We start from the raw sequence: 24,623 nt of genomic DNA, 5'->3' as shown, positions 1-24,623 counted from the left end.
CAGAACAAAACAAAAGCACATTAAGTGCCTACTATGTGGTGGGGCTTGCTGACTAAATGCCTACTATGTGGTGGAGCAGTAAAACAGCTGTGGAGGTGCAGCCAGGCACTCCTGCTTCAGTCAGTCAGCAGCAGCCAGCCTGGAGCACAAAGTGGCAAACAAGGAAGGCAGAGACTGAAGACCCCTGAGGTTGTCCTCTTACCTACATGCAGCGTGCACAGCTACAGTCTCATCTTGTGGTTGATCGGTTTGACCAGTACAGGTCCTGACATATTCCACAGTTGGCAGGCTGGCGCAGGCAGCCGTCTCCGGGCCGTCTAGCTGGTCTCCGGATTCATGTTAAGAAAGGAGAACACCTTTGTTGATGGTTAAGGAGGGTGTGAGGGTCACATTAGCCGTGGGGTCAGGCAGTCTCAGTGGCCAGCTTCATGTCCACTCAGCGTAGATTCTCGACCTCTCCTGAGGGCCTAACGTGGCGGTGGGTCCTGAAAGCTGAACATAGAACAAACAGACATGGCTCCAGCGCTTCTGGACCCTTAAGTGTAACTGATATAAGATGAGTTTAAGTGATCAGGAAAAACCCACAGAGGGTAAGACATGTCACGAAGGAAGAAGCAGTGTGTGGCAAGGAAGGGGAAGACTTGTAACTTGTACAGGGGGGACCTGATCCTGGGGCTGTCACCTACAAGAAGACAAGGGACCGACCAGACAGACACGATTCTTCAGCAAGGTACAGACCGGGAAGGCAGCTGGCTTGTTAGCTGACATCAGTGCTAGTACATGGCAGTGAAGGGTTTTATAGGAGGTGGAGGTTGGAGACCAGTTCACTGGGGATCTTGCTGGCTACCCGGAAGGTTTCACCTTGTATCCTAAATGTGAAAGGGATGTCAATGATGGGAGTAGCATGATTGGGTTTATAAGTAAATCTGTTGTCTGAGCTGCTGGGGGAGGGGGAGAAGGGACTAAAAGAAACAAAGGTGGAAGGCCACTGGGGAGCTGATTACAGATGTCCTGGGGAAACGGCGGCCATTTGACCCAGGGTGGTCATCTAGCAGATGGATCATAGCGGGAGGGCTTGTGATAGAGTGACATGTAGAGCCAGCAGGACTTTGAAGCGCACTGAAGTAGGTGGAGTGGAAGGAGAAAGAGGGAGGGATTGAGCTTTACTCTCAGGTTTCTGGTGTGAGCCATCAAGTAGGGAATCGGTGAGAGGGGAGTGCACTTGGTGGGAACAGGGACCGGAAGGACCTCAATTATTGACATATTGGCTTTCCTTATTAAGGAGAACATGGGTCAGTAAACCATGCTTATGAGCCAGGTATAGCCCTCTGCCTGCCTTCTGCAAATAAAGCTTTATTGGAACACAGCCACACTCGTTACTTTCATGATCATCTATGGTTGTTTTCATGCTGCAGTAACAAAGTTGAATAGTTGTTTCAAATATTTATTAGCTGGATCTTTGAAAGAAAAGTTTACTGAGCCCTCTTCAAGTTCACCCAAGTAAAAGTGCCAAGAGACAGGTGGATATGTGGTTATAAAAATGTTATTCAAACAGATAGGAGCTGTAGAAATGTCTCTGTGGTTAAGAGCACGGGCTGCTGTACCAGAGGACCTGGGTTTAATTCCCAGCTTCTGTTAACTGTATAATACCGGTTCCAGGGAATCCAATGCCTCTTCTGATCTCCACAGGCACTGAACACGTGTGGTACATATATATGTATAAATATGCAAAACAGTTGTACACATAAAAAGTAAAAATTGAAACAGTGTTACTCAAGCAAATAAAAAAAAACAAGCAATCCTGTCCCTAACATTGGAAGTGATAGTCCTCTGCAGTATCGTGGCTTCAGACTGCTTCATCTCATTCCCATGCTGGGGTCCCCAGATTACTCAATTCATCTGAATTCTTCTGTAACTACATATTCTCCCCAAAGAAAGCCCCAAGCCCCACCATCAGCACCCTATCTTTTCAGGGGTTTTTCTTCCTCCAAGGTAATCACCCAGGAAGCCCCCTGAAACCTTTGAGTCTGGTCATTTCCTGAGCCAGAACTCATGGTGCTCTCACAGTCTTTCCTGTACAGAGCATTAACAAGCAAGGCTCATGTCTCATTTCTGTCTTTTCCAACCCAAGCACACCAGGACCAGGCACAGCTATGAAGCAGCTATGGCTGACAGTGTCTTAGGGTGTTGGACAAACTGCTCTGGGTGGGCCTGCTCAACTCTGAGTGAGGTTCTGCCAGTGAACAAAGGGTCAGCAAGGTGCCATGTCCTCACCACCTCATGCAGCCTCCATATTGACTTGCATAGTACAGCTCCTGTTCTCATTTGGTTAATGTATAATACACTACCCCTTACCTATCTGGATATCTGTCATCTAGCATCCATTGCTCTATCGTCTCTCTATCTGTTTATCTCTATCTATGTAGCATCTATTATCCATCTATCCATCCATTTATATCTATCTATCTATCTATCCATCTATAATCTATCTATCTATCAGTCAAATTATTTGTCAAGAAGCATTTTGAGTGCAGGAAGGTGGCCATCTGCAGGCATAATCAGCCAACTCTCAGAAGCGGCCCAGAGCTCCATGTGTGATGTGCTGTGAGACATGAATCAGAAAGATTCTATTAAGCCTTTCTGGGGTGGACGATACAAAGGTATTATCAAAGATGGCTAACTTGACTTGGGTGTTGTGGACATAGGCAGGCTTGGGAAAACTCATGTTTCATTCTCTGTAGAATGTTGAAATCCCCTGCATGCGTGGTAAGATGGTTAAGGGTTGGGATCCCCACTCTGGTTAATGGAGTTTGGATAAGAACATTTTCCTTGTTGGGAAGACTTCTGGGAATGGTGAATTATGTTACCATCCTTCAGCTGAGAGCCGCCTACAGGGTGCAGGGTTTTCTTGGTAAAGCGGTGGAAGGCCAGTGGTCACATAGCTGTCTAATCCAGGACGCGTTTAGAGAGAAAGAGAACACCATTAAATGTTACTCTGTTGACTGGGTTAGCTTTAACTGTCAACTTGACACAGCCTAGAGCCGCCTGAGAAGAAAGTCTCAATTAAGGGATGGACCAGATCTGATTGGTCCACGGGCATGTCTGTGGGGAATCATCTTCATTTTAACTGACATTGGAAGGCCTAGTCCACGCTAGGTGGCACCATTCCCTGGGCCATATAAGAAAGCTAAGCTGAACTGAGCTTGAGTGAGCCAGAAAGCAGCATTCCTCCGTGGTTTCTGCTTCAAGCTCCTCTTGAGGTTCCTGTCTTGACTTCCCTCAGCGATGGCTGTACTTACGAGCTGAAATAAACTCTTTTTCTCCTACGATGCTTTTGGTTGACGTGTTTTATACAGCAGCAGATAGGAAACTAGAATACCTACCTATGTATACCTAAAGGAGACTAAGTCAGCATCCCACAGAGGTCCCTGCCCTTCTGGGTTACTGAGGCCCAGTTTGCAGCAGCCAAGATACTGGTTCAGTCTAGGCACCCATGAGCAAATGAATGGATATCCAATGTCTTCTTCAGCAACCCTCCTGTCTTCACCGACCCAAACGTGGTGACTCCACATACGTGTAGCCATGCCCAACTTTTCACATGGATGCCACGGGTCCCAACTCAGATCGTCATGCTTGTGCTGTAAGCATCTACTGCACCGAGCCGTCTCTCTGGCCTCTTGTTAGTCTTGAGATTAGTTTTTCTTAGAGAGCAAACTCTGTATTTCTCATCTAAGATGCGGTGTCCAATTCATTTTTCTCTTATCTACTGACTGTTGCTTTATTTAGTTTTTCTGTTTCCACCTCCTTCAGTTGAGCGTTGAATCCATTTGTTTTGTCTTTCTCATCCTCTAATAAAATTATTCAAGTAAAAAGTAGAAATGTCCCATTGTTCGTATCTCGGGTTTTGCTGAAGTATTGTTTTTATAATCTTAGTCAGGAGAGGGTGTTGGATCCCCAGGAGGTTAAAAATCATTGTGACCCCCATGTGGGTACTAAAAACCTGATCTAGATCTTCTGTAAGATCATTAAAATGCTCTTAAGAGCCATCTTTCCATCCCCCTTATTCATTTCTTTCAGGTTGACTAGTCAGTTCCTGAAGAGATGTTAAGGTGTTTTGCTTTGTGTTTTTTTTCCTGTTGTTGTTTGTTTGTATTATTTGTTTTAAATGGGGTTTTACATAGCCCAGGCTAGCCTAGAGTTTACAGTGCTTCTACCTCAGCCTCCTGAGTCCTGGGATTTCAAACGTGAGTCATCCAATCCCAGTTTATATTTTCAGTGGTTCTTAACGTTTTACACTCTGTAGTTTATCAATGTTCATGAAAGTTTATGTCTGTAACTTCTTCATGGATCGTGTCATTTGTCAGCGAAAGTATTCCTCTAAGTCTCTTTACTATGTCTTGCTGTGAATTTGTCCTTAATTTGCTATTAATTTTGCTGCATTACTTTTCATTTGCCTGATAACATCTGTTTATTTTTAACTGTTCCTGACATTTTACTTGGAGCATGTCTGTTACAAATGTTATCTGCTAGACTCATTTGTTTTAAATCAAAATATTGAGTTTTATTTCTCAGGAGGCCAGTTGAGGGTCTGAGGATTCGTTACAGCTGCTGGTATTTCATCTTACAGCTGCCATTTTTTTAAGGTTCTTCTTGAGCACCGCCATAGTTTGCTTCTGGATCAGACTGTAGTTTAATCAGGTTCTGGGCCCCCTCCTTTTTTTGTTCCTTTGGTGATAGGGACTTTCTGCCTTCCCTTAAGATTATAAGATATTGTTAATAAATGAACTTGGGAAAGTGTCAGGGTATATGAAAGGAGCATGGAAACATTAATTATGTTTCTATAAACCAACAATGAATGACCCAGAAAAGAAACTAAGAAGACTTTCCACAGTCAATAGCACCCAGAATAATAAGATGAGAAGAATAAATTGAACGAGGGATGTAAAGATTTGTAAATGGAAAGCTATGAAACACTGCTGAAAGGAACTAAAGACTTCACAATGACGGGGCCCTGAGTGTGGCCATTAGAAGATGGCATGGATGCCTAAGAAAGCTACCTGTTAATGCAGCTCCTGTCAGCTTTCCACTCATCTTTTGTTCTAGTTTGCTTTTTCTGTCACTGTGATAAACACCAGGACCAAATGCAACTTGGGGAGAAAAGGTTTATTTGGCTTACGTTTCCAGGTTATGGCTGAGGAAAGCCAGGATAGGATTCAAGCAGGAACTGAAGCAGAAAATGGGGAGGAATCCTGCTTACTGGTTTGCTCCCTCTGGCTCATGCTCAGCTTGCTTTTCATACAACCCAGGACCACCAGCCTAGGGGTGACACTTCCCAGAGTGGATTGGTTCTTCCCACAGCGATCAGTCACCAAGACAAACCTCCTTCAGTCGTGGCCATAGGCCAATCTGATCTGGGCAATCCCTCAGCTGAGGCCCGCTCTTCCCAGGCGGCTTTCGGTTGGGTCAAGGTGACAATTAAAGACTAACTAGGACACTATAATTGCAGAAATGGAAAAAAATGGGTCTGAAAATTCATGTAGCATTTCAAAGGGCTCTGGGTAGCACCAGTAATCTTGAAAGAGGGACAAGTTACAGAACCCACAGTTGCTAATATCTTCAAGCACAAGGAGCATGGTCTTGGCATAAGGACATGTAGATTCCAAAGTTAAACTCATACATTCATCGGCCACTGGGTTTTGGCAGAGATGCCTGGACTATTTATATGGAAAGAGCAGTCTCATTACCAAATGATATTGGGACAAGAGAACAGTCACATGACAAAATAATGAAGATGGACTCTATCTCGTGGAGCATATCATGATGTAGCTGTCAGGGCTCTGATTCCTGAACTGACAGCATAGCTATGGACAACAAAAAAGAGATGGTTTTTGCATTACCAAAATTAAGTTGGAATGACAGAAATACAGACAACCCAAACAACCCAACATGAAATAGGGACGAAGGACTGGAAAAGCCATGTCTCAAAAGCAGCAGTTCTTAAACTGTGGGTTGCAACCCCTTTAGGAAGCTTAAACACCCTCAGGGGTCATGTATCAGATATCCCATGTATCAGATATTTATACATTATGATTCATAACAGATGAAAAATTACAGCTATGAAATAGCAACAAAAATAATTTTATGGCTGAGGGGATCACCACAGCATGAGGAACTGTATTAAAGGGTCACACCACTAGCAAGGCTGACAACCACTGCTCTGAAGATTCAGATGGCCAAGAAAGACAAGCAAAGATAGTCAGTGTAGTTGGTCTTTAAAAAAACACAAAGCAAAGCCACAAGAAAGTCCTACTACATACCACTGGGACGATTATCACAAAACATTAAAAATCTTGGCACTGAGGTTGTGGGGACATTGAAGCCCTCATGTATTGTCAATGGGACCACAAAAATAAGCAACCACTGTGGAAAGTTTCTTGACCATTTCTCAAAAGTCAAACAGTATTACCACATGACCTAACCGTTCCACTCCCATGTATGTATGTATGTATGTATGTATGTATGTATGTATGTAAAACGACTGAAAAAGGTCCTCAAACAAACATATGCACACATTTATTCATGGCCACCCTACTCACAGTAGCCAAAGATGGAGTGATATTTAATGCCCATCAGTGGACAAATAAACAAATTGTGGCAAATCCATATAGTGGAACATTTTATAACCATGAAATATAGCTCTGATATGTGTTATCAGACTCAAAACACTTCTATGCTAAATAAACATGTAAACTTTGTTCTAAGTAGAATGTAGATGAACTTCAAAAACATAATGCGAAATAAAAGAAGCCAGATTCCATTTTCTTAAAAATAGCCAGAATAGATAAATTCTTAGAGATAGAGTGAAAATAAGTGGACACCCGTGGTTGAGGGGCCCAGGAGAGCAGGGAGAGGATACCTAATAGGGTTGGAGTCTTACTTTGAGATGATGAAAACATTTAAGGACTAGACAGAGCTGGCATCGTACTGTGTTGTGACTGTACCCATGGCCGCTGGACAGTATCTGGTACTTCGATAAATTTTAGTCATTGTAACAAATAAATTTAAGCTTCAAATTGCTTTGCTTGAAATGATGCTTCCGTGTCAGTGACCTCTTCCAGTAAACTCTGGAGTGCTCCTCGGGGTCAGTCTTAATCTAAAATCACACCTCCGCCTTAGCAAGACTTACTGGACAGCCACTGAGTTAAACTGACAGACATTGTGGTGGTTTTCATCCCGATGCTGTGTCTAGAATCTCTTGGGTTCCTGTCTCACCCTTGAGGCTCTGACTTTGAGGATGTTTCCGGAGAGTTTGGCTTAACACAGTGCTTCAGAACTTGTTATTTCATTTCCCCGATGGCTTCCCCGCTGCCCAGAAGTCCATGTGCTCCCCACCTCCAGCCTACAATGCTTTAAGTCGGGGCTTCTGGGTTCTCTCTTCATGATCCTTTGCACCCAAGAACATTCCTCAGAATCCCAGTTATATACGTATGTAAAATATGTGTATGGATAAAAGCTACTGATAGTAAGTCACTAAGCAGATTATTTTTAAAACAATCCATATAATGGTATCATTTATTAAAGACAAAGGCAAAAGTGAATACTCATGAGATGGGTGAGTGTGTTTATTTTTCTATGAAGAATTGGATCTTGACTGAATAGTTGATCCTGCAGGACGCAGACAGGCTTCAATGTTTGTAGGAGATGATGATTGTTTTTACTGAGGATGCCACTTCGCATGGATGCATAGTATGAAACAGAAGAAGCATGTTTAGGGCCATTTCAGAAACAGTTGGAAATCCATACATGGAACATGTACTTGAAGAGGATATTGGGGCCTCAGCCCTTTCCCTGTTCTCTGTTCCCCGTCCGCTGTGAGGTACATTTTCCCACATGATGTCCTTCCTCACCAGAAGCCCAAAGCAACAAGGCCTGGTGAACATGGACTGAAGCTAGAGCCAAATATACACTTGTCTCCTCAAGAAAATTTTTTAAAAATAAAGAAAAGGAAAAAAAATGTTAGAAATTCTGCCCTAATCCCAAGCCAAATTCATTGAACACTTCAAAAAATTCTAGTCAATAGCTCAAATAGTATTTTTAAAATTATATTAAAAAAACAAAAATAAATAAAGTTTTTTAGAGGCAGCTTAAAAAAAATGTTTTTTATTTATTTCTTTTTGAGACAGGGTTGCTCTGTGTAGCCTTGGCTGCCCTGGACTTTCTTTGTGGACCAGGCTGGCCTCGAACTCGCAGAGATCTGCTTGCCTTCCTAAGTGCTGGGATTATAGGCGTGTGCCACTTCAATAGTATAGTAATTAAACTTTCCAACATAATATAATCCCAAGTATACTAGTTTGATGCTTACGTGGTGAGGAATGAGGAGAGAAAAACATTGAAAGTCCTTGTTTTCCACCCAATTCTGTTTCTGTAGGAGCAGAAGACTTTGTACAATAACTGTGTCACAGTTCATGGCACACAGTAGGCCTGTGTTTCATGGCACACAATAGGCCTATGTTTGACCCAAGGTGTTTTAAACAAACCTCATTGGTGTTGCTGGTTTGTCTACAGTGCAAAGGGCACAGGTTGTATGCTCAGAGCCAAGGCTGCAGTGAAGTCACATAATACAACATGGTTATCAGCTGCTGGAAACCTCTAAGATTTGTCACGTATCTGATTCTGAGTTAATTTTTGGCTTTTGCATGCTCAGAATCTTTTTACTATTGCCAAGTGTTTTATAGATAAGGGTTTGTGGCCCACAGTTTAAGAAGCTAGGCTTTGGGGTGGGGCATAGCTCAGTTGATAGAATATTTCCTTTGTGCCTGAATCTCTTGAGTTCTACCCCAGCACTACATAAACAGGGCGTGGTGGTGCACACCTGTAATCCCAGCACTTTGGAAGGTGGAGGCAGGAGGATCAGAAATCCAAGGTCACCCTCAGCTATATGGTAAAGCCAAGGCTACGTGAGACCCTTATAAAATAAAATAAAATATAAAATAAAAGTAATAAAATAATGCTGGACTGTAAGATCCCTCTTCCCAGAGATTACAGGGACGATCCACTCTCCTCTGACCCTGTAGCTAGCCCCAGGTATTAGAATGGGCCCTTTCTTGATCTGGGACATGAAAAATACATCTGACAGTCTTTCTGTGTGCACCAGAGCTCTTAAGACTCTTAGCTACCTTGATGCCTCTCCCTGGGTTTTCATGAGGCCCCCGTGGTGAGCCCTTTTGCACAGCAGGGTCTGCAAGAGGCGAGCCAGTGTGGGGGAATGCTGGCTTCAGGATCACAAAGCCTAAGTCAGAGACCCCAGCTACGTGACTGATGCCCTTTCACTCTCTGACCGTCACCCTCCTCGTCCGAAACCCAGAGGTGACAGACGTGTCTCTTCAGAACAGACACATTTAGAGGGAGAGTGTATGGAAATGCCAGAAGCTGAGGCAGGCACACAGTGGGGACTCAGTGTAAAGCAGCTGGTTTCGGATCTGGCTACACCCCAAAGAGCCAAGTGTGTGTTTACATGCTTATTTTAAAGTGTGCCAATTGCTTCTTCAGAGGGATTGTCGTAATTGTGTTATTTCAATATTTTGGTATCATGCATGCTTATTTTTATAAAAGGCTTCTGGTCGGTTGGGTGTGTTCCAGAGCCTTGAGGTTTTGGTTTGGATTAAAAAGAATGGACCTTTGTCCATTTGGCATTTCATTGGCATCCTGGAAGACTGGCAAAAGCGCCACAGTGTGTAGTTTGACGGTATCTTTCCAGAGAATGGACTGGTCAGCTGAGGGGGTGACTCTGAACAGAACGGCAGGCAGGAGTGACATGACACCCATGCTTGCTTCCACCTAACGACACCTGGCCCTCGACCTATCTTGGTGCTGAGGCTAAAGACAGACACCAACCCACAGTGCATGGACCTGGGTGTGGCACATGAGTTGGTCTTGAACTCAAAGGCAGTGGAGTTCCTGGGTGTGTATCTGAAGGGATCTAAGCCAGCAGAGCCACACATCCACGGAGCATTACCAACAACAGGAAAGATACTGAGCCAGCCTAGGTGGTGGGTAAGGAAAATGTGGTGTAGATAGATACACAGCAGAGTTTTTACTCAGCCATGAAGAAGGAAGTGATGCCATTTGCAGAGAAAAGATGAGAACTTGAGCCTATTGTGTTAAATATCCAGACTCAGATATCACCTGTTTTCTCTCCTATATAAAATTTAGATTTCAATATATATACATATGCATGTATGTGTTACATGAAAGCAGAAGGGGGCTAAGCTGGGGGAGGAAAGGAATCAGTAAAGTACAATGATACATCTCTGTGAAAATGTCGTAATAAAACCTGTGATTATTTTTTTTTTTTGCACTAAAATGTTAACAATGATGATAAAGCTGGGGGAGCTGTCGGAGCACTTGAAGTGGGGTGATTCTCTTTAGAGATTGTTCTGGCTACAGGAGGGAGTAGAGGGATGAGAGAGGGCTGTGGGTGAGCGGGGGGGGGGGGGGAGGAGCTATTGTCATGGTCCGCAGCGGGGAGGTGCCATGGACTAGGCAGATTTTAAAGGTATTTTGGAGTAGTTTTGTTGAAGTTGAGAAGCGAGTGAAGGGGAATGTCAGGTGTGTGGATGGAGGGTGATGGCATCTAGCTCAGTCGGAGGACACAGGTACGAGGTAGAGGAAGGAGCCGTTGGGTATTGAGATGTCCAGCTGTGGTGTTCCGGTGAGCGACAAGAATGGAGGACACCCAGAGAGAGGCTTGTTGAGCCTACCTGGAAGGGAGCATAAGGCATACAGAGAAGAGAGCTTCCCATAGCAAGAGGCGATGTTGGATTCTGTGGCTGTAAAGGCAGTTTTCACTCTTTCCCAGAGCATCGTAAGGTCCCTGTGTGGTGTCCGAGGAAGGTGTCACGTGTCCTTGCTCTGCCATAGCTCTTCCCCAAACCCCCTATACTCACGGCTTCATCCATCAGTCCATGAGAAGCAGGCATAGTGCTAGACTTCAGGGAATAGCTGCTTAATCCTCATGCTGGATTCATAGAGCAATATCAAATAGGAAGCCATGGCCTTCCTCCTTCCATCCTCCCTCTGGGGAAAGAGCCCAGGACCTCATACGTGCTGAGCAACCCTCTGCCACTGAGACATCTCCCCAGTCCCATGTACTACTGTGGCTCAGGCCTTTCTTTCCTTCTCTGCACATAATGTTGAGGAAGGTTTCTCCTATTCACAAATACCTTTGGTGTCCTTCATCACTTCTGGACTACCCTCAGCCAGCACCTCTTCTGGTATTCCTCTGGCCCATTAAAAGAGAATCCGAGAGACATCTGCCTGTCCTTCGTGTCTGACATTTCATTGTCTGTCCCTGGTGGGTCCTGGGTAGTTTCTTCAGCTCTGTCTTCTAGTTTACATAGCTGTCTTCGGTTGGGTCTAATTTCCAGAGTGTAGATGGGGAAAGACTAACCCTTCAGATAACAAAACCAGATGTGGGCAGTAGCAGACAGGGAGACTGAAGCTAACGGCACACATGAACCGATGTGACAGTCCTAACCAGCCATGTTCAACTCTGCACAAAATAAGTGACCGGTCAGGGCCAAGCAGTGCTTGTTCTAGGGATGCAGAATACAACATGCCTGTGATCCCAGCATTCAGGGGGCTGAGATCAGTTCAAGGCCAGCATGGGCTACAATAAACCTTTTCTCAATTAAAAAAAAAAAAAAAAAAAAAAAAAGAAGAAGAAGAGGATGATAAAGGAAGTGGAATAGAGAGAAAGAAGAAGGTGAGTCTGTTATCACATTAGCTAGATGAAAGTGAGAAGAACATTTGAATCTTTCAGTTGGGAGGGGTGGGAAATAGCTTGATGAAATTAAAATTAAAAAAAAAAAATCTGAGACCACAAAGATGGCTCAGGGGTGAAAGGCACTTGCTGCTGAGTCTGATGACCCGTGTTCTACCCTCAGAACCCACACAGGGGAAGGACCCCGTGAGGTGTCTTCTGGCCTCTAGATGTGCATTATGGAACACGTACTCTCTCTCTCTCTCTTTCACACACATACACTGAATAAATGTAATTAAAAATGCAAAGCCTGTGCATAATTTTTAAATATTCACTCACCCTGGCTCGTGGGGAGTCCTCTCCACCTACTGAAGTACACCCAGACTTGTGCCACAATGCCAGGGCCCCAGGTACATGCTCATCGCTGTCTATGGTAAAACCTGGGATAGCTATGACAACGGGAAAGGCAAATTTGGTGCTCACATTGTCTACTAGCCTTGTCCTGGCATCGCTGGCCAGATCATTGGAGCAGGAAAATAACCCAGTGAGGCTGGAAGGGACCTGCTAGCTGCTAGTCTACACCAACTTTGTACCACCCCCCCGAGATAAAGACCAAGAGAGGGTCTGGCTGCGATGGATGCCCAAGGAGAAAACTCTGGCTGCTCCAGTCCCCAGGTCCTCTGCTCACCTTGCATGACCATTCTCTTCCTTGGACCAAATTCCCCTCTGTAAAGTGGGTGGCTGAGGGAGAGTGGTCGTTAGGTGGCAGTGGGCCAGATGTGCCGGGAAATCAGGAGCAGGTGCAGGGAGGCCAACTCTCAGAAGACAGAGGTACAAGGTAGAGGAAGGGGCCATTGGGTACTCAGGAATCTGAGTCAGGAGGCCACTGGGCTTTCAACTTTGCTTTGAGGTCATCTCTTTGCCAAGGGGTTGTCATTGTCTCTGCATCTGCTGTTACTGATGCTATTGAATATGTTTTGTGGTTTTGATGCACTGACCCCGCTCCTTGCCCCTCTGATGTTTTCAGACCTATAACAGCCAGAGTGAGAACAACGAAGACTATGAGATTCCTCCTATAACGCCTCCCAACCTGCCTGAGCCATCCCTCCTGCACCTGGGGGACCACGAAGCTGGCTACCACTCGCTGTGTCACGGCCTCGCACCCAACGGTCTGCTCCCTGCTTACTCATACCAGGCAATGGATCTCCCCGCCATCATGGTGTCCAACATGCTGGCTCAGGATGGCCACCTGCTGTCTGGCCAGCTGCCCACGGTGAGTGTCTCCCACCTGGGCTCCGTGGCTGCAGAACGGGAGGGCTTGAGGGGAGCTGGTGGCAGGGCTGAGCTGAGGAGCCCTGATCATGTGCAGGGCCTGAGTTCTGCTGGCTGATTGCGGGGAAGCCTCAGGATGTGGGGATGCCATGGAGGGAAACTCGCTTCTGCAGCTCTGTGTGTGGCAACTTGGGACTGATTTTATCAGCTGTTAAGAGTATAATTTCAGTTTTCTTTCTAACAGATGTATTGTGGTACATGCATGCTATCAGTTCACACACACAGGGTCGGCACCCTTTGAGGCTGTTTTCAACCCCCACCCCCCAGAAGACGCCTCTCACCTTTGGTCACTCCTCCCAAATACTATACTCAATCCTTGGCCCAGGACAACCACCCGTTACTTTCCCTTATTTTGCTTTGTTTTGTTTTGAGTCCTGGATGTCTGGCAACTCACTGTGTAGCCCAGGCTGGCCCATTGGCTCTGTTTTCCAAGTGCTGGGATTTCAGGTGTGTACCAGCACACCCACTCGACACAGGTTGCCTTCTGCCCCTGTCTGTTTGCCTGCTTGGGGTGTTTCGTGGAAGTAACCAGGGAGGAGGGTTACCAAGTTGACATTCAAGAGTAGGTGAAAGACAGCAGGTAGACAGAGGCAGGGAGGGGTGTTCCAAGATAGGGACAGCGTTTGCAAAAAGAAGAGGCAAAGGGCTAGCAATCCGATGGAGTCAGCATGGATCGTGTCTTTGCTGTGGGGATGGAGAGTGAGAGCCTGTGGCCAGCGGAGGGGAAGGAGCTCAGGAGAGCCTGCGGCACCGGGTCCTGAATCCCGCATTGGGGGGGGGTGTTTTTATAGCATGATGGTTGGTCTGAACCATCAAGTCCTACAGGAGGCACTTTAGAGGACTTCTAGCACTGTTCTTAAGCTCTGTGCTTCCCCTCTCTCCTTCCCCACCCCCTCACAGTTAACATCAGAGTTATGACTCTCATATTCATGTTTAGGGTAATGGTAACATGAGCGCTAGAGACTGATGTAGGCACAGATAGACAAAGGCTCCAGGATGGTTCTTTGCCAGAGCTGTACTGATGCGTGTCAGTTGTGGCCCCGCCCCACCCCCATTTCCACTCAGCAGGCCCGTGGCTGCCTGCAGCTAACAGCACTCACGGCAAAGTGACTGAGTCTTCTGAGGAGAACCATGGCTCAGCACTGACTGGCTGGGCTTGCCACTGTATCCAGGCTGAAGTAACCCTCGGTTGTGTCTGACTGGGTTACAAGCGCTGCTGAGGCTGAAGGACAGGGTACCCGCCTGACTGGATGGTGTTTCCTGCCACTACAGCTGCCCAGAAACCACAGCTCAGTCTGTACTCTGATATAAGATGAGGCAAAAAGAGCATGAGTTCATGAACAGGCCAGGCTTAAACTACATAGCGAGACCTTGTCAATACTTAACTAATTAATGGAAATGGATGCCCCAGTCTCCAGGAATCCTGATCTTTTGACCCCCTTAACAGGAGCCCAGTTTTTATTTCCAAGTAGTAGACTGGTTCAGACCCTACAGTCATGTGGCCTTGCCAACACGAGGACCTAAGTTCGATCCCTTGGAACCTGTTTTAAAAATAAAGGCCAGCATGGTGGCCTGCACTTGTAGTCCCAGGGCTGGGAAGTCTAAGACAGGCATGTCTTAGAGTGGGACTTGCTGGTCAGACAGCCGAGCCTACTAGGAAAGGTCCAGGCTCCTGGGAGAACCTGTCCGAGAAACAAAGTGGAGACACCTGTGGTTGTTGCCTGGCCTTCACACATCTGTACTGACGCTGGTAAACCTACCAGGCTTCCTGCTCACAACAGCTCTGATCATTACAAGGCCTGCTGCCTGGTGATCACAGAACACCCCTGGGTCCCCTTCGATCGCTTACTTGAGCTCTATGCAAGCCAGACCTTTGCCGATTCCTTTACAGCTGGGATGGATTTAAGACGCTCCTCAAGTTCTTAGCTCTCCATTAGCCTAGAATTGCAGGGGTTCATTCAATTTCATATTCCCTCCTTACTTAACGAAAGATAAGCCTGACCTTGTGACCCAGGGCAGAGGCACCCACCAAATGGGAAAGCCAGATAAAGACAATGTGCTGGGACAGGATGGTTAGGAGGCAGGGAGCCTTGACAGACAACGGAGCTTTTGAATTCACGGGAAGTGCCAGGAGAAAGGGTGTGTGTGGGTGTGCAGCGCCTGCTCTGTGTGTGAAGCAGGGCTTATGGCAGCAGCTGCTGGGTGTCAAACATTGTGTGGAAGGATTTGTATGTGTTCTCTCATTCCCTGCACCTCTCCATGGAGAGGGAAGTAACATGGTGAGACTGGAGGCTGGTGAGGGGAAAACACACCAGATTCTCCTTCCCATGGCTGTTCTGGCAAATAACCACAGACCTGTGGCTCAAAAGCAGCTGAGATCCATCCACTCACAACCCCAAAGGTCCAAAGACTGCATCTCAAGTTGAAATCGATCTTCCAGGAAGCCAAGCTTCCCCCGGAGGCTCTGGGCTGTCCACCATTCCAGCCTCTGGACTCAAGAATCTAGAGGCTTCCCTGGCTTGTGGCCCTGTCTCTCCCTGATCTCAGGCCTCTCTTCTATCAGTGAGAGCTCCCCCTGCCCTTCTCATTTGGACATTTATGGTGGGATTTAACCTGGAGTAATCTCCCAGTGTTGTGGTCCAGCGCTTGCACTCTGTCTGCAAAGACCACTTGCTTCTGTTACATTACAGGTTGCCAGGATTATAACTTAGTATTTTTTTAAAGTGTGTACATGTGAGGTATTTGTGTGTGCAAGCATGTGCGTGCACAATGGCACATCTGTGGAGGTCAGAGGAAAATTTGCAGTCCCAGAGAGTGGACTCCATTTGTCAGATTTAGCAGCAAGTGGCTTTCCCCTCTGGGCCCTCTCGATGGCCCATGCATGACTTGATATTCTTCTACCTGCCCTGACAGGCTGATCTTCAGCTTGAACACCTTCTAAGTATCAGGCATTTTTTCTGCTGTGGGCTTAGTGGTCTTGGAGACTCCTTGACATACTCCAGGTGCAAATGCAGAGAAGAGAGTCCGTGCTGTGGTTCACATGTGGGTAGTGTCCTCAAAAGCCGATATGGAAAACTCAGACCCCAGGGTGGTGGTATTGTGAGGTGCTGAGGGCCTTGAAGAGGTGGAACCCAGTGAATGGCCCTTAAGGACAAGAGGATTGTGGTAACCTAGTTTCTTTTCTTCCTGGCTCCAGATATGGCCCTTTACTCACACTCCCATCATGCTTTGCTACCTCTAACGGAGGCCCACCATTACTCCTAGGGCAGTCACTCTTGGGCCTTGTAGCCTTTCTTCCTCTTTTTTTTTTTTTTTTTTTTTTTAAGACAAGCTTTCATGGTCTTGAACTAGAACTATGTAGCTGAGGATGACCTTGAACTTCTGATCCTTCTGCCTTTATCTCCCAGGCATGTGCCACCTTTCAGTTTATGCTGGACTAGGGACTAAACTCAGGCAGGGCTTTGGATATGCTAGGCAAGCACTCTACCAACTGAGCAACACGGACTGGGGCCTTGGGAGTGTTGGTAGAGACTCAGCATAGCACAGGACAGCAGATGACTCTTGGAAACTGCCTTATCCCTCTCATGAGAAGTGACAGTTGGACATGAGGCAGACCTGTATGCTATGCTCTGTGAGCAAAAATGCCACCTCGTTCTCAGTGAATCCCCAGAAGTCACACCCTCCCAAGTCCCTCCACCTACCTCACAGTTCTACCAGGAGGGGAGAAGGATTGCACAGCCAGGCTGCAGGTAGCACGGAGGACGCCCAGATGTGTTGTCCCCATAGACCCAGGTGCCCCAGAGATGCCACCTCTGTAGAAGTAGGTGAGACTGTAATCTTTGGTGGCTATTTCATCAGACCAAGACCCCATAGCTCTGACCCTAGAAGATGCCAGTCCCTTCTGGTCCCCTGCTTGGTTGCTAGATCTCACAGGCATGTGGCTCCAGCTCCTCTCCTGATGCTGCTGGTCTCATGCAGAACATTGGAAGCAAGACCCCCCCCTTACAAAATTAAATATGCTCACGGCTTTCTCCCTCAACTTCTGCATCTTAACTGATTAAACATTCATTTCCAAGACAAAAAGAGTCAATTTAGTATGAAAGATATATTTTGCCAGTTTAATTTAAAGCACGGCACCTCCATCTGACCTCTATTTTCATAACGCAATAATTTTATCCTATGTTGATTGTTTCATTTTGAGAGAGATATTGTATTTATAAATCAGCCTCTAAAATGCCCAAAGAAGCTCAGAGAGTGGAATTTATTAAGTTTCTCGTGGAGTCTGAGGCCACATCTTCTGGGATCATCTGGGAAGCAGAGTTAAGGGTGGCTGTTTACTGAGGGGAAAGGAATGCCAGGAAGGGGTGGGGCTTGATGTTCTACCACAAGGGAAAACCACACCTCAGGGAACCAGAGATACCTGGGTGAGGGGGGAGCCTCTGGCAGGAAGAAGCAGAATCCCAGTGGAGTCTGGTGGTCTGGAATCTGGGGTTTTCCCAGGCTGAGCTCTTGGGTCACTGGAATGGCGTGGTCCCATCTCAGTTCTCAGGACAGGGGCAAGGCACAGGTCACTCCAACATTCTCCTCCCATCTTTGAGATATCTGTGCGTGGTTGTGTGGAGGGCAGAGGTTTGGTGCCTTCCCTAATCACTTTCCACCTTGTTTTTAACTTACTTATTTGTCTGTTTATGTGTGTAGGAATGTTTGTTTGCATGTATGTCTGTGTACCACATGTGTGCAGTGCCCTTGGAGGCCAGAAGTAGATAGGAGATCCCCTGGCACTAGAGTTGGAGTTACCACGTAGGTTCTGAGAATCAAACCGAGGTTGTCTGGAAGAGCAGCCAGTACTCTTAACTGCTGAGCCATCTCTCCAGCCCAGCACCTTGTATGTTGAGACTAGGAAGCTCACTGATTGGCTGCAAGAGCTGGTCAGAGTACCCAGTGAACCTCCCCTCCCTGTGTCTCCCAACACAGCTGAAGGGCCTTTGCAGGCTGGTATCCTGGAGTACTTGTTAGAGGCAGGACTGCAGTCTCTTTGCACTTGACCAGCTTGCTTTAGATTCTGTCATGAGAGAACCTATACACAGCCTTGTGTTGGGCCTAGAGCCCGGGAGTGGTAAGCGCAGACTGTGTATTGCCTCTGTGGATCCTCAACAGGCCCCCTAACGGCCCTCTGCCCTTACTGCATCATGCTGTTCCTTCCTGCTCACTGCTCCTCTGGCCCCACCCACAGGCTCAGTCTACCCTGTCTGATGAACACGGGTTGATGCATAGGAATGCTGTCCTTCAGAGTCTGAGACACAAAGCCCAAAGACCGCCAACTCAAACCTTTGTCTGCCACACTTCTTAGTGACATAGTAGCAGACCCCCCCCCAAGGCCAACCAATTGGTTTTTTTTTTCTATTATTCTTGTTTGTTTATTAATTTCTTTATTTCTTTCTTATGAGTGCTTTGCCTTCACACACACCAGAAGAGACAATCTGATCCCATTACAGATGGTTGTGAGCCACCATGTGGTGGCTGGGAATTGAACTCAGGACCCCTGGAAAAACAGCCAGTGCTTTTAACTGGTGAGCCATCTCACCAGCCCATTTTTTATTATTCTTAATGCGTGGATGTTTTGGCTTGTACTTGCATTGTTAGCTTTGCCTTGTAACAAACCACCGAAACGCTTAATGGCATAAAACAATTCATCTTAATTACCTCTGGCGATTCTTGAGTCAGCCGAATGGCCTCTTGTGATTTCTGGGGTTAGTTAGCCTTTTGCCAGGGTCCAGTGTCTGGGGTGGTCATACCTCTCAGTACCTGGCTAGTGTCAGCTGGAACTAGTGGAGGTGTTTTAGCTTTGAGTCTCTCATCACCAGGAACCTAGAGAAAGGGTAACCCCAGGGTGCAAATTTTCAAACTTATTAATTGCAAATCCTTTGGCCAAAGCCAGTCGCAGGGTCGACCCAGAGAGCCAAGCAGTAGACCCACCTCATGGACAGAGAAGTGGCAGATTCATGCAGAAGGAAAGAACACAGGAAACAGGGTGGTGGTCATTTTGGTAACCTCGTGCGATGGTTAGTTTTAACTGCCAACCTGAGCCAAACTGGAATTACTAGGGAAGGGAGTTTCATCTCAGAAACGATCTTGATCAGGTTGGCCTGTGCCTAGCTGTAGGGGCTTCACTGGATTGCTAATTGGTGAGAGAAGAACCAGCCCTATGTGGGCAGGATCATTCCCTAGTAGGCAGCACGGGAGCATCAGTCTCTCTGTCAGTGTGCTGAGATCAGCTTCTTGAGTTCCTGCCTTAACGTCTCCAAGATGACAGACTGTGGCCCAGTATTACAAACTCCTTTCTTTCCTAACTTACTTTTTTTGTTTGTTTATTTTTCAAGACAGGGTTTCTCTGTGTAGCCCTGGCTGTCCTGGAACTTGCTCTGTAGACCAGGCTGACCTTGAACTCACCACAGTCTCCTGCCTCTGCCTCCCTGGTTGCTGGAACTAAAGGTGTGTGCAACCACACCCAGCTCCTAACGTACTTTTTAAAAGCATTGTCCTGGCTAGTTCTTTGCTACCTTGATACAAGATAGAGTCATTTGGGAAAAGGGAACATCAATTGAAGAAATGCCCCCACCAGATTGGCCAGTGGGGCATTTTCTTGATCGATGATTGATGTAGGAAGTCTCAGCCTGTGATGGGTGATGCTACACCTGGGCCAGGTGGTCCTGGAAGTTATAAGAAAGCAGGGTAGTGAGTCATAAAGAGTTAAGCCAGTAAGTAGCACCCCTCCATGACCTCTGCTTCAGTTCCTCCCTCCAGGTTCCGCCTTGAGTCCCTGCCCCTAATTTTTCTGGATAATGGGCTATACACTGTAAAATGAAACAAACCCTTTTCTCACTAAGTCACTTTCAGTCACAGTGTTTTAATCCAGCAATAAAAACCTAAGACAAAATAGCTATCTATCCATCTATCTATCAATCAGTGTATTTTGGTTTTGGTGTGTCTGTCCCTCAGAGGACAACTTGGGAGAGTCAATTCCCTCTCCTTCTACCATGTGAGACTTGGGAATCAAATTCAAGTCATGGGCTTGCTGCAAGCTCCTATGCCCATTAAGCCATCATGCTCCCTCCCCCCCCCCCAAAGCTGCTTTCCCTCCCCAGGATATTTTTATCACACAGCAACAGAAATGAAAGTAGGACACTTATTGTTTTGCTTTTCTAGGTGGCTTTTTTTTTTTTTCCTCGTTGCTGATATTTTGTTTTTCTTGACTTTTAGCACTTTCCAAAAGTCACAGATGTAGGCCCTGTGCTCAGGCTGACCTAAGTTCAAAGCCCTGCTTCCACACTTGTTATTACTGGTTTGTGACCCAGAGCAGGGTTTCAGAGTCCTGTGCCTCAGTTTCTTCATCTGTACCACAGAGGCCAGGGGAACTTGGAAAGTCTATGGTTGGAGGAATCTAAGCGGCACACGGTGGGTCCAATCAGTGTAAGTTACCATGCTTAGTAAAAGCATTTCACTCACATGGGTGTCGACAGATGCTGCCTCGTCTTTGAGTTCAGCCAGGCTGGCCTGCTGGGTGTGGGCTCTGCTGTGGAGAGTGCCCGGGCTGTTCACCAAGGCAAGCCTGTGAGATGGGGGTTGGAAAAGCAGGTGGGGGGCCCTGAAGGCTGGAGATGGGATGAGGGCAGTCAGGACTTGGCAGGATAGAGCACATCTGTTATGGCAGGATAACGTGATGTCATTCGGGCCTTGGCATTTAACACCAACATCAGTGACAGCTCTACTTCCTGCTGAAAGAATGAGGGCTCAAGAAACAACTGGTCTTAGCTCCGTGACCAGGGAGCACATCTATCACAGCAAAAATAGAGGGAGCCATGTTTTTGTCTCGTGTAGGGCAGGAGCAGGAGAATGCCAATTTCCAAAATGGGGCCCTGGGAGGACCGAAATGGAGCTACTCAGAGGCCCCAAGTTTTCTTGGTATGCACTGGAGTCTGGATACAACTCCCCCCACCCCTGTTTTTCAGAACCATAAGCCAAGGAAATGTGTCCTTTACATTTTATAAAACTCAGGGAAAAAAAATGGCTTTAAACAGCTTTTACTCCCCTGCTATAATTATTTATTTTCAAACACTCCTGCAGGGGACTGCTCCGTCTTCTTATCCCAGACTCCTTTTGCTCATAAATGAACCATCACTTCAATAAATCATTATGAAAACAGAGACTAACACTGGCTCTGAGAGGTTGAAAGATTTATGTAACACATTTATGCCTCCCATTTTCTCATTCTGGTACTCCGCTGCAAAAGCTAAGCTAATAAAAGCTGCTATTAATATTTCTTGTTGCCTAGCAACCCCAGAGCGGGAGTAATAGCTTGGGCTAGAAAAATAGATGACCGATAAGGAAAAATTCAATTCTTTTATTATCTCAGGGGAAATGCCCTTTTACTGGGACATTATGATGTACGAGTGTGAAGTTGAACACAAAAGATTTGTGTGTGAGTGTGAGTGTGTGTGAGTGTGTTTCTATTTTTAATGAGCATCGTTTTACCTCCACTAACTCTTTCTGAGCACTTTTGTTTTCCTTTGCACCCTCCACCATCCCATCCTTCATGCTTAATTTAGCAACTAGAGTAGTTAAGAATCTGTCAGCATTTCTTTTTTTAGTTTAAAAATGGTTTCTGCAAAGGTTTACAACTCAGTCATAAAAATTCACTCCCTGTTAGGACTCAGGGCAGCGATAAGCCAGCACGCAGCCGGATTCTGCTCAAATGGATCATATTTGTTGAGAGATAAGATTCATGAATATTTTTTTTTCCAACAAGGAAGGTCAGAGCAGAATAAAGCTTGTTTGTTTTTGTTTCAAAGTTTTCTTTGGAATCCAGAAATGCCGTCTCTTCTGAGAATGGTTTGTCCTGAAGTTTGGGGGGGTATGTTCAGTGAGGGGAAGGTTGGGACACAGTCATTTATTGAGCACCTGCTGTGGAAGGCTTGGGCCCAGTGCCTCCTCCCAACATTTGTCCAATGTGGAAAGGGAAGGCTTAGAAAGGTTGAGGGCTGCTTAAAGTAGCAGTGTGTGCCGAGAGGTCCTCATGTGTGTTTCAGTGTAGGGCTGCTGCTCAACCTTGAGCCCGCTGAAATGTTGGACAGGACGGTCCTGCACTGAGGGAGGGCTGTCCTGGGTACTGCCTGATGGCTATCAGAAGCCCTGGCTTGTCACTCACAGTGTCCAGTACTGACCCCACCTCCCAAAGCAAAAACAACCAGTCTCTCCAGAACCGGGGAGAGAGCCCTTGCTGAAGCCACAACAAGTGTGAGAACAGGAGTTTTAGGAAGTCAGGTGTGGAAGCACACACCTGTAATCCCAGTGCCGGCACGGCAGAGACAGCCAGACCCCTGGGGCTCCCTGGACAGACAGTCTGCTCAGTGAGCGTCAGGTGAGTGGGAGGCCCTGTCCCAAAGATGAGAGATGGGTGGCATCTGAGGACTGACTGCAGGTTATCTTCCCACCTCCATTCATACATGCATGTATATCTGCTTACACATATCTGCATAAAAGCACACAGTAAGTAATTAAAACACAAATTAAAAAAATAATTGCATTAAAATGTTACTTTCCTGACTCCTGAGCTTTTTGCTTCGCCCTTACGTTGCATGAATGATACTCTTGCCTCTCCTAATCAGAGACCACAGGGAAGCTTTGTAAGCAGAGGGGACTGTGCATAATGGTTCCCAGTTAGAGATGATCTTTGCCACCCAGGGGACATTTGCAATGTGTAGAAACTGTGTGTGTGTGAGTGAGTGAGTGAGTGAGTGAGTGTTTGGACGTGTACATGTGTCATGCAGGTGGCAGTCAGAGCATGTTGTTAGACATGGAAGCAGGCATCATTTCTCCAGTCATCAGGTCAGAGTCAAAACAGAGCACCAGGCGTCCTCCTAAAGGCAGGGGCAGGCTGAACTCATGGGAGGATCTGCTGTCTATTTCTCAGCTGCATGGGGCAGCCTGAGCCAAGTCTGTGTTGTTCCTGCTCCCGCACAGGCATCTGGTAGAGGCTAGTGAGCCACTGGTGTCTGATTAGCACCGGCTGAATGGGAAAAGGGAATGTAATTGCCCAGTATCACCTAGCTGGGAAAAGTACAGAGCCAGAACCCAAGGCCAGGCTTTGGACTCCAAGCCCAGTGCTCTTGGCTTAGAGTCTTTAGACGGGCTGGGCTGACTCTGCTCACATACTTGTCCTCAAGCCATGAAAGCTGTAGAGACACTCCGGGGTGCTCCTGGCCTGGGGTTAAAGGTGTCCGGCTATGCCTAGCACCCTTATCCTTTCATATTTGTTATTTTCTTTACTCTTTCGCTCTGGGGAAGAGGCGCTGTTATTTATTTATTTTCTAATGAAATGACAACCTCTTGGTGAGTGAATGGGGGGAATGGAGTAAGCCAAGACTGAGACCTGCTTTATGTGGTTAGCTCTTAGAGGAAAGCCTTTCGGGCTCCTGTGCATCACATGGATATGAGGTCCTCAGAACTGGAGGTCCCCTGGTGTTACAGGCATGGATGAAAGTCTAGAGGAAACGCGCTGAGCTTTCCATCTTTTTGTGTCCTGGAATAAAAAAGAATTGGGTGAGGGGCAGAGGCCGGGGGTGCTGGAGAGATGGTTTTATTGTTAAGAACACCTGCTGATCTTCCAAAAGAAAAAAAAAACCTCTTGAGTTCGCTTTCGAGCACCCACCTCAGGCGGCTCACAACTGCTTGTAACTCCATCTGGGGGGAGAGGGGGCATCCAAGTTCCTCTTCTTGCCTCCACATACACATGGCATACACTCAGGAGACACATACACATACATAATAAAGTGAAAATAAATATTAATTTTTTTAAAGAAGTGTGGTGACACACCTTTAACCCCAGCTCTTGGGAGGCAGAAATGGGGGTATCTCTGTAAATTCAAGGACAGGATAGTCTGTGTAGCAAGTTCCAGGACAGTCAGAGCCTTACAATGATATCTTGTAAAAAAAAAAAAAAAAAACGAAAACAAAAAACAACTAAACTAAACTAAAAATCTGGCCCTGGAGCACATGAATTGTGGAAGAAACTAAGACTCTTACTAAGAGAATGTTCTGGATTGTGGAAGAGGGCCAGAAGCTAAGAAAGGTTAAGAGCTCAAATGTCACTGGGCTCTGAGAGCCTGAACCTTTTATGGGTCTTGTCCACAGCCAACCCCCGACCCCATTGCCTTCTCCCACATTTGTATGCCTCCTCCTTTTCTTGGGCACGCTCTGTCCTTTACATGTAGCCTGGGTGGGAGAAGGTTTCTAGACATTTTACCCTCTTTCTCTCCACCCTCTTCTCCTGCCACTAGGGGCAGGGAGGGCTTCTTGGATGTGGTGGCTCTAGGATTGGGCCACGGAGACAGACAAGACAGCAGCAAAAGCTGGAGAAAAAAAAAATCGACCCTATAGGGATCTCTCTGTTCAGTCTCCAATCTCCATCCCTCCTGCCATGACTGGGAAAACAGTTTGTGGTGTTTTATGGCTGCTTAGCAGCCCTCTGGAA

General features: G+C 46.5%; 1 protein-coding gene across 10 annotated transcripts in view; it reads left to right on the top strand.

The window, feature by feature from the left end:
- Window positions 1-24,623, top strand: part of Tox2 (TOX high mobility group box family member 2) — a 113,381-nt gene that overhangs the window by 56,791 nt on the left and 31,967 nt on the right. For all 10 annotated transcript variants that reach the window (XM_021636321.2, XM_021636323.2, XM_060382882.1 and 7 more), the window contains exon 3: window positions 12,789-13,034. In XM_021636321.2, the coding sequence (XP_021491996.1) occupies window positions 12,789-13,034 (246 nt within the window). The remainder of the gene's footprint in view (window positions 1-12,788; window positions 13,035-24,623) is intronic.

This window comes from Meriones unguiculatus, chromosome 4, assembly GCF_030254825.1.
Source record: "Meriones unguiculatus strain TT.TT164.6M chromosome 4, Bangor_MerUng_6.1, whole genome shotgun sequence".
NCBI lineage: Eukaryota > Metazoa > Chordata > Mammalia > Rodentia > Muridae > Meriones > Meriones unguiculatus.
This window is presented reverse-complemented; position numbering and strand designations above follow the sequence as displayed.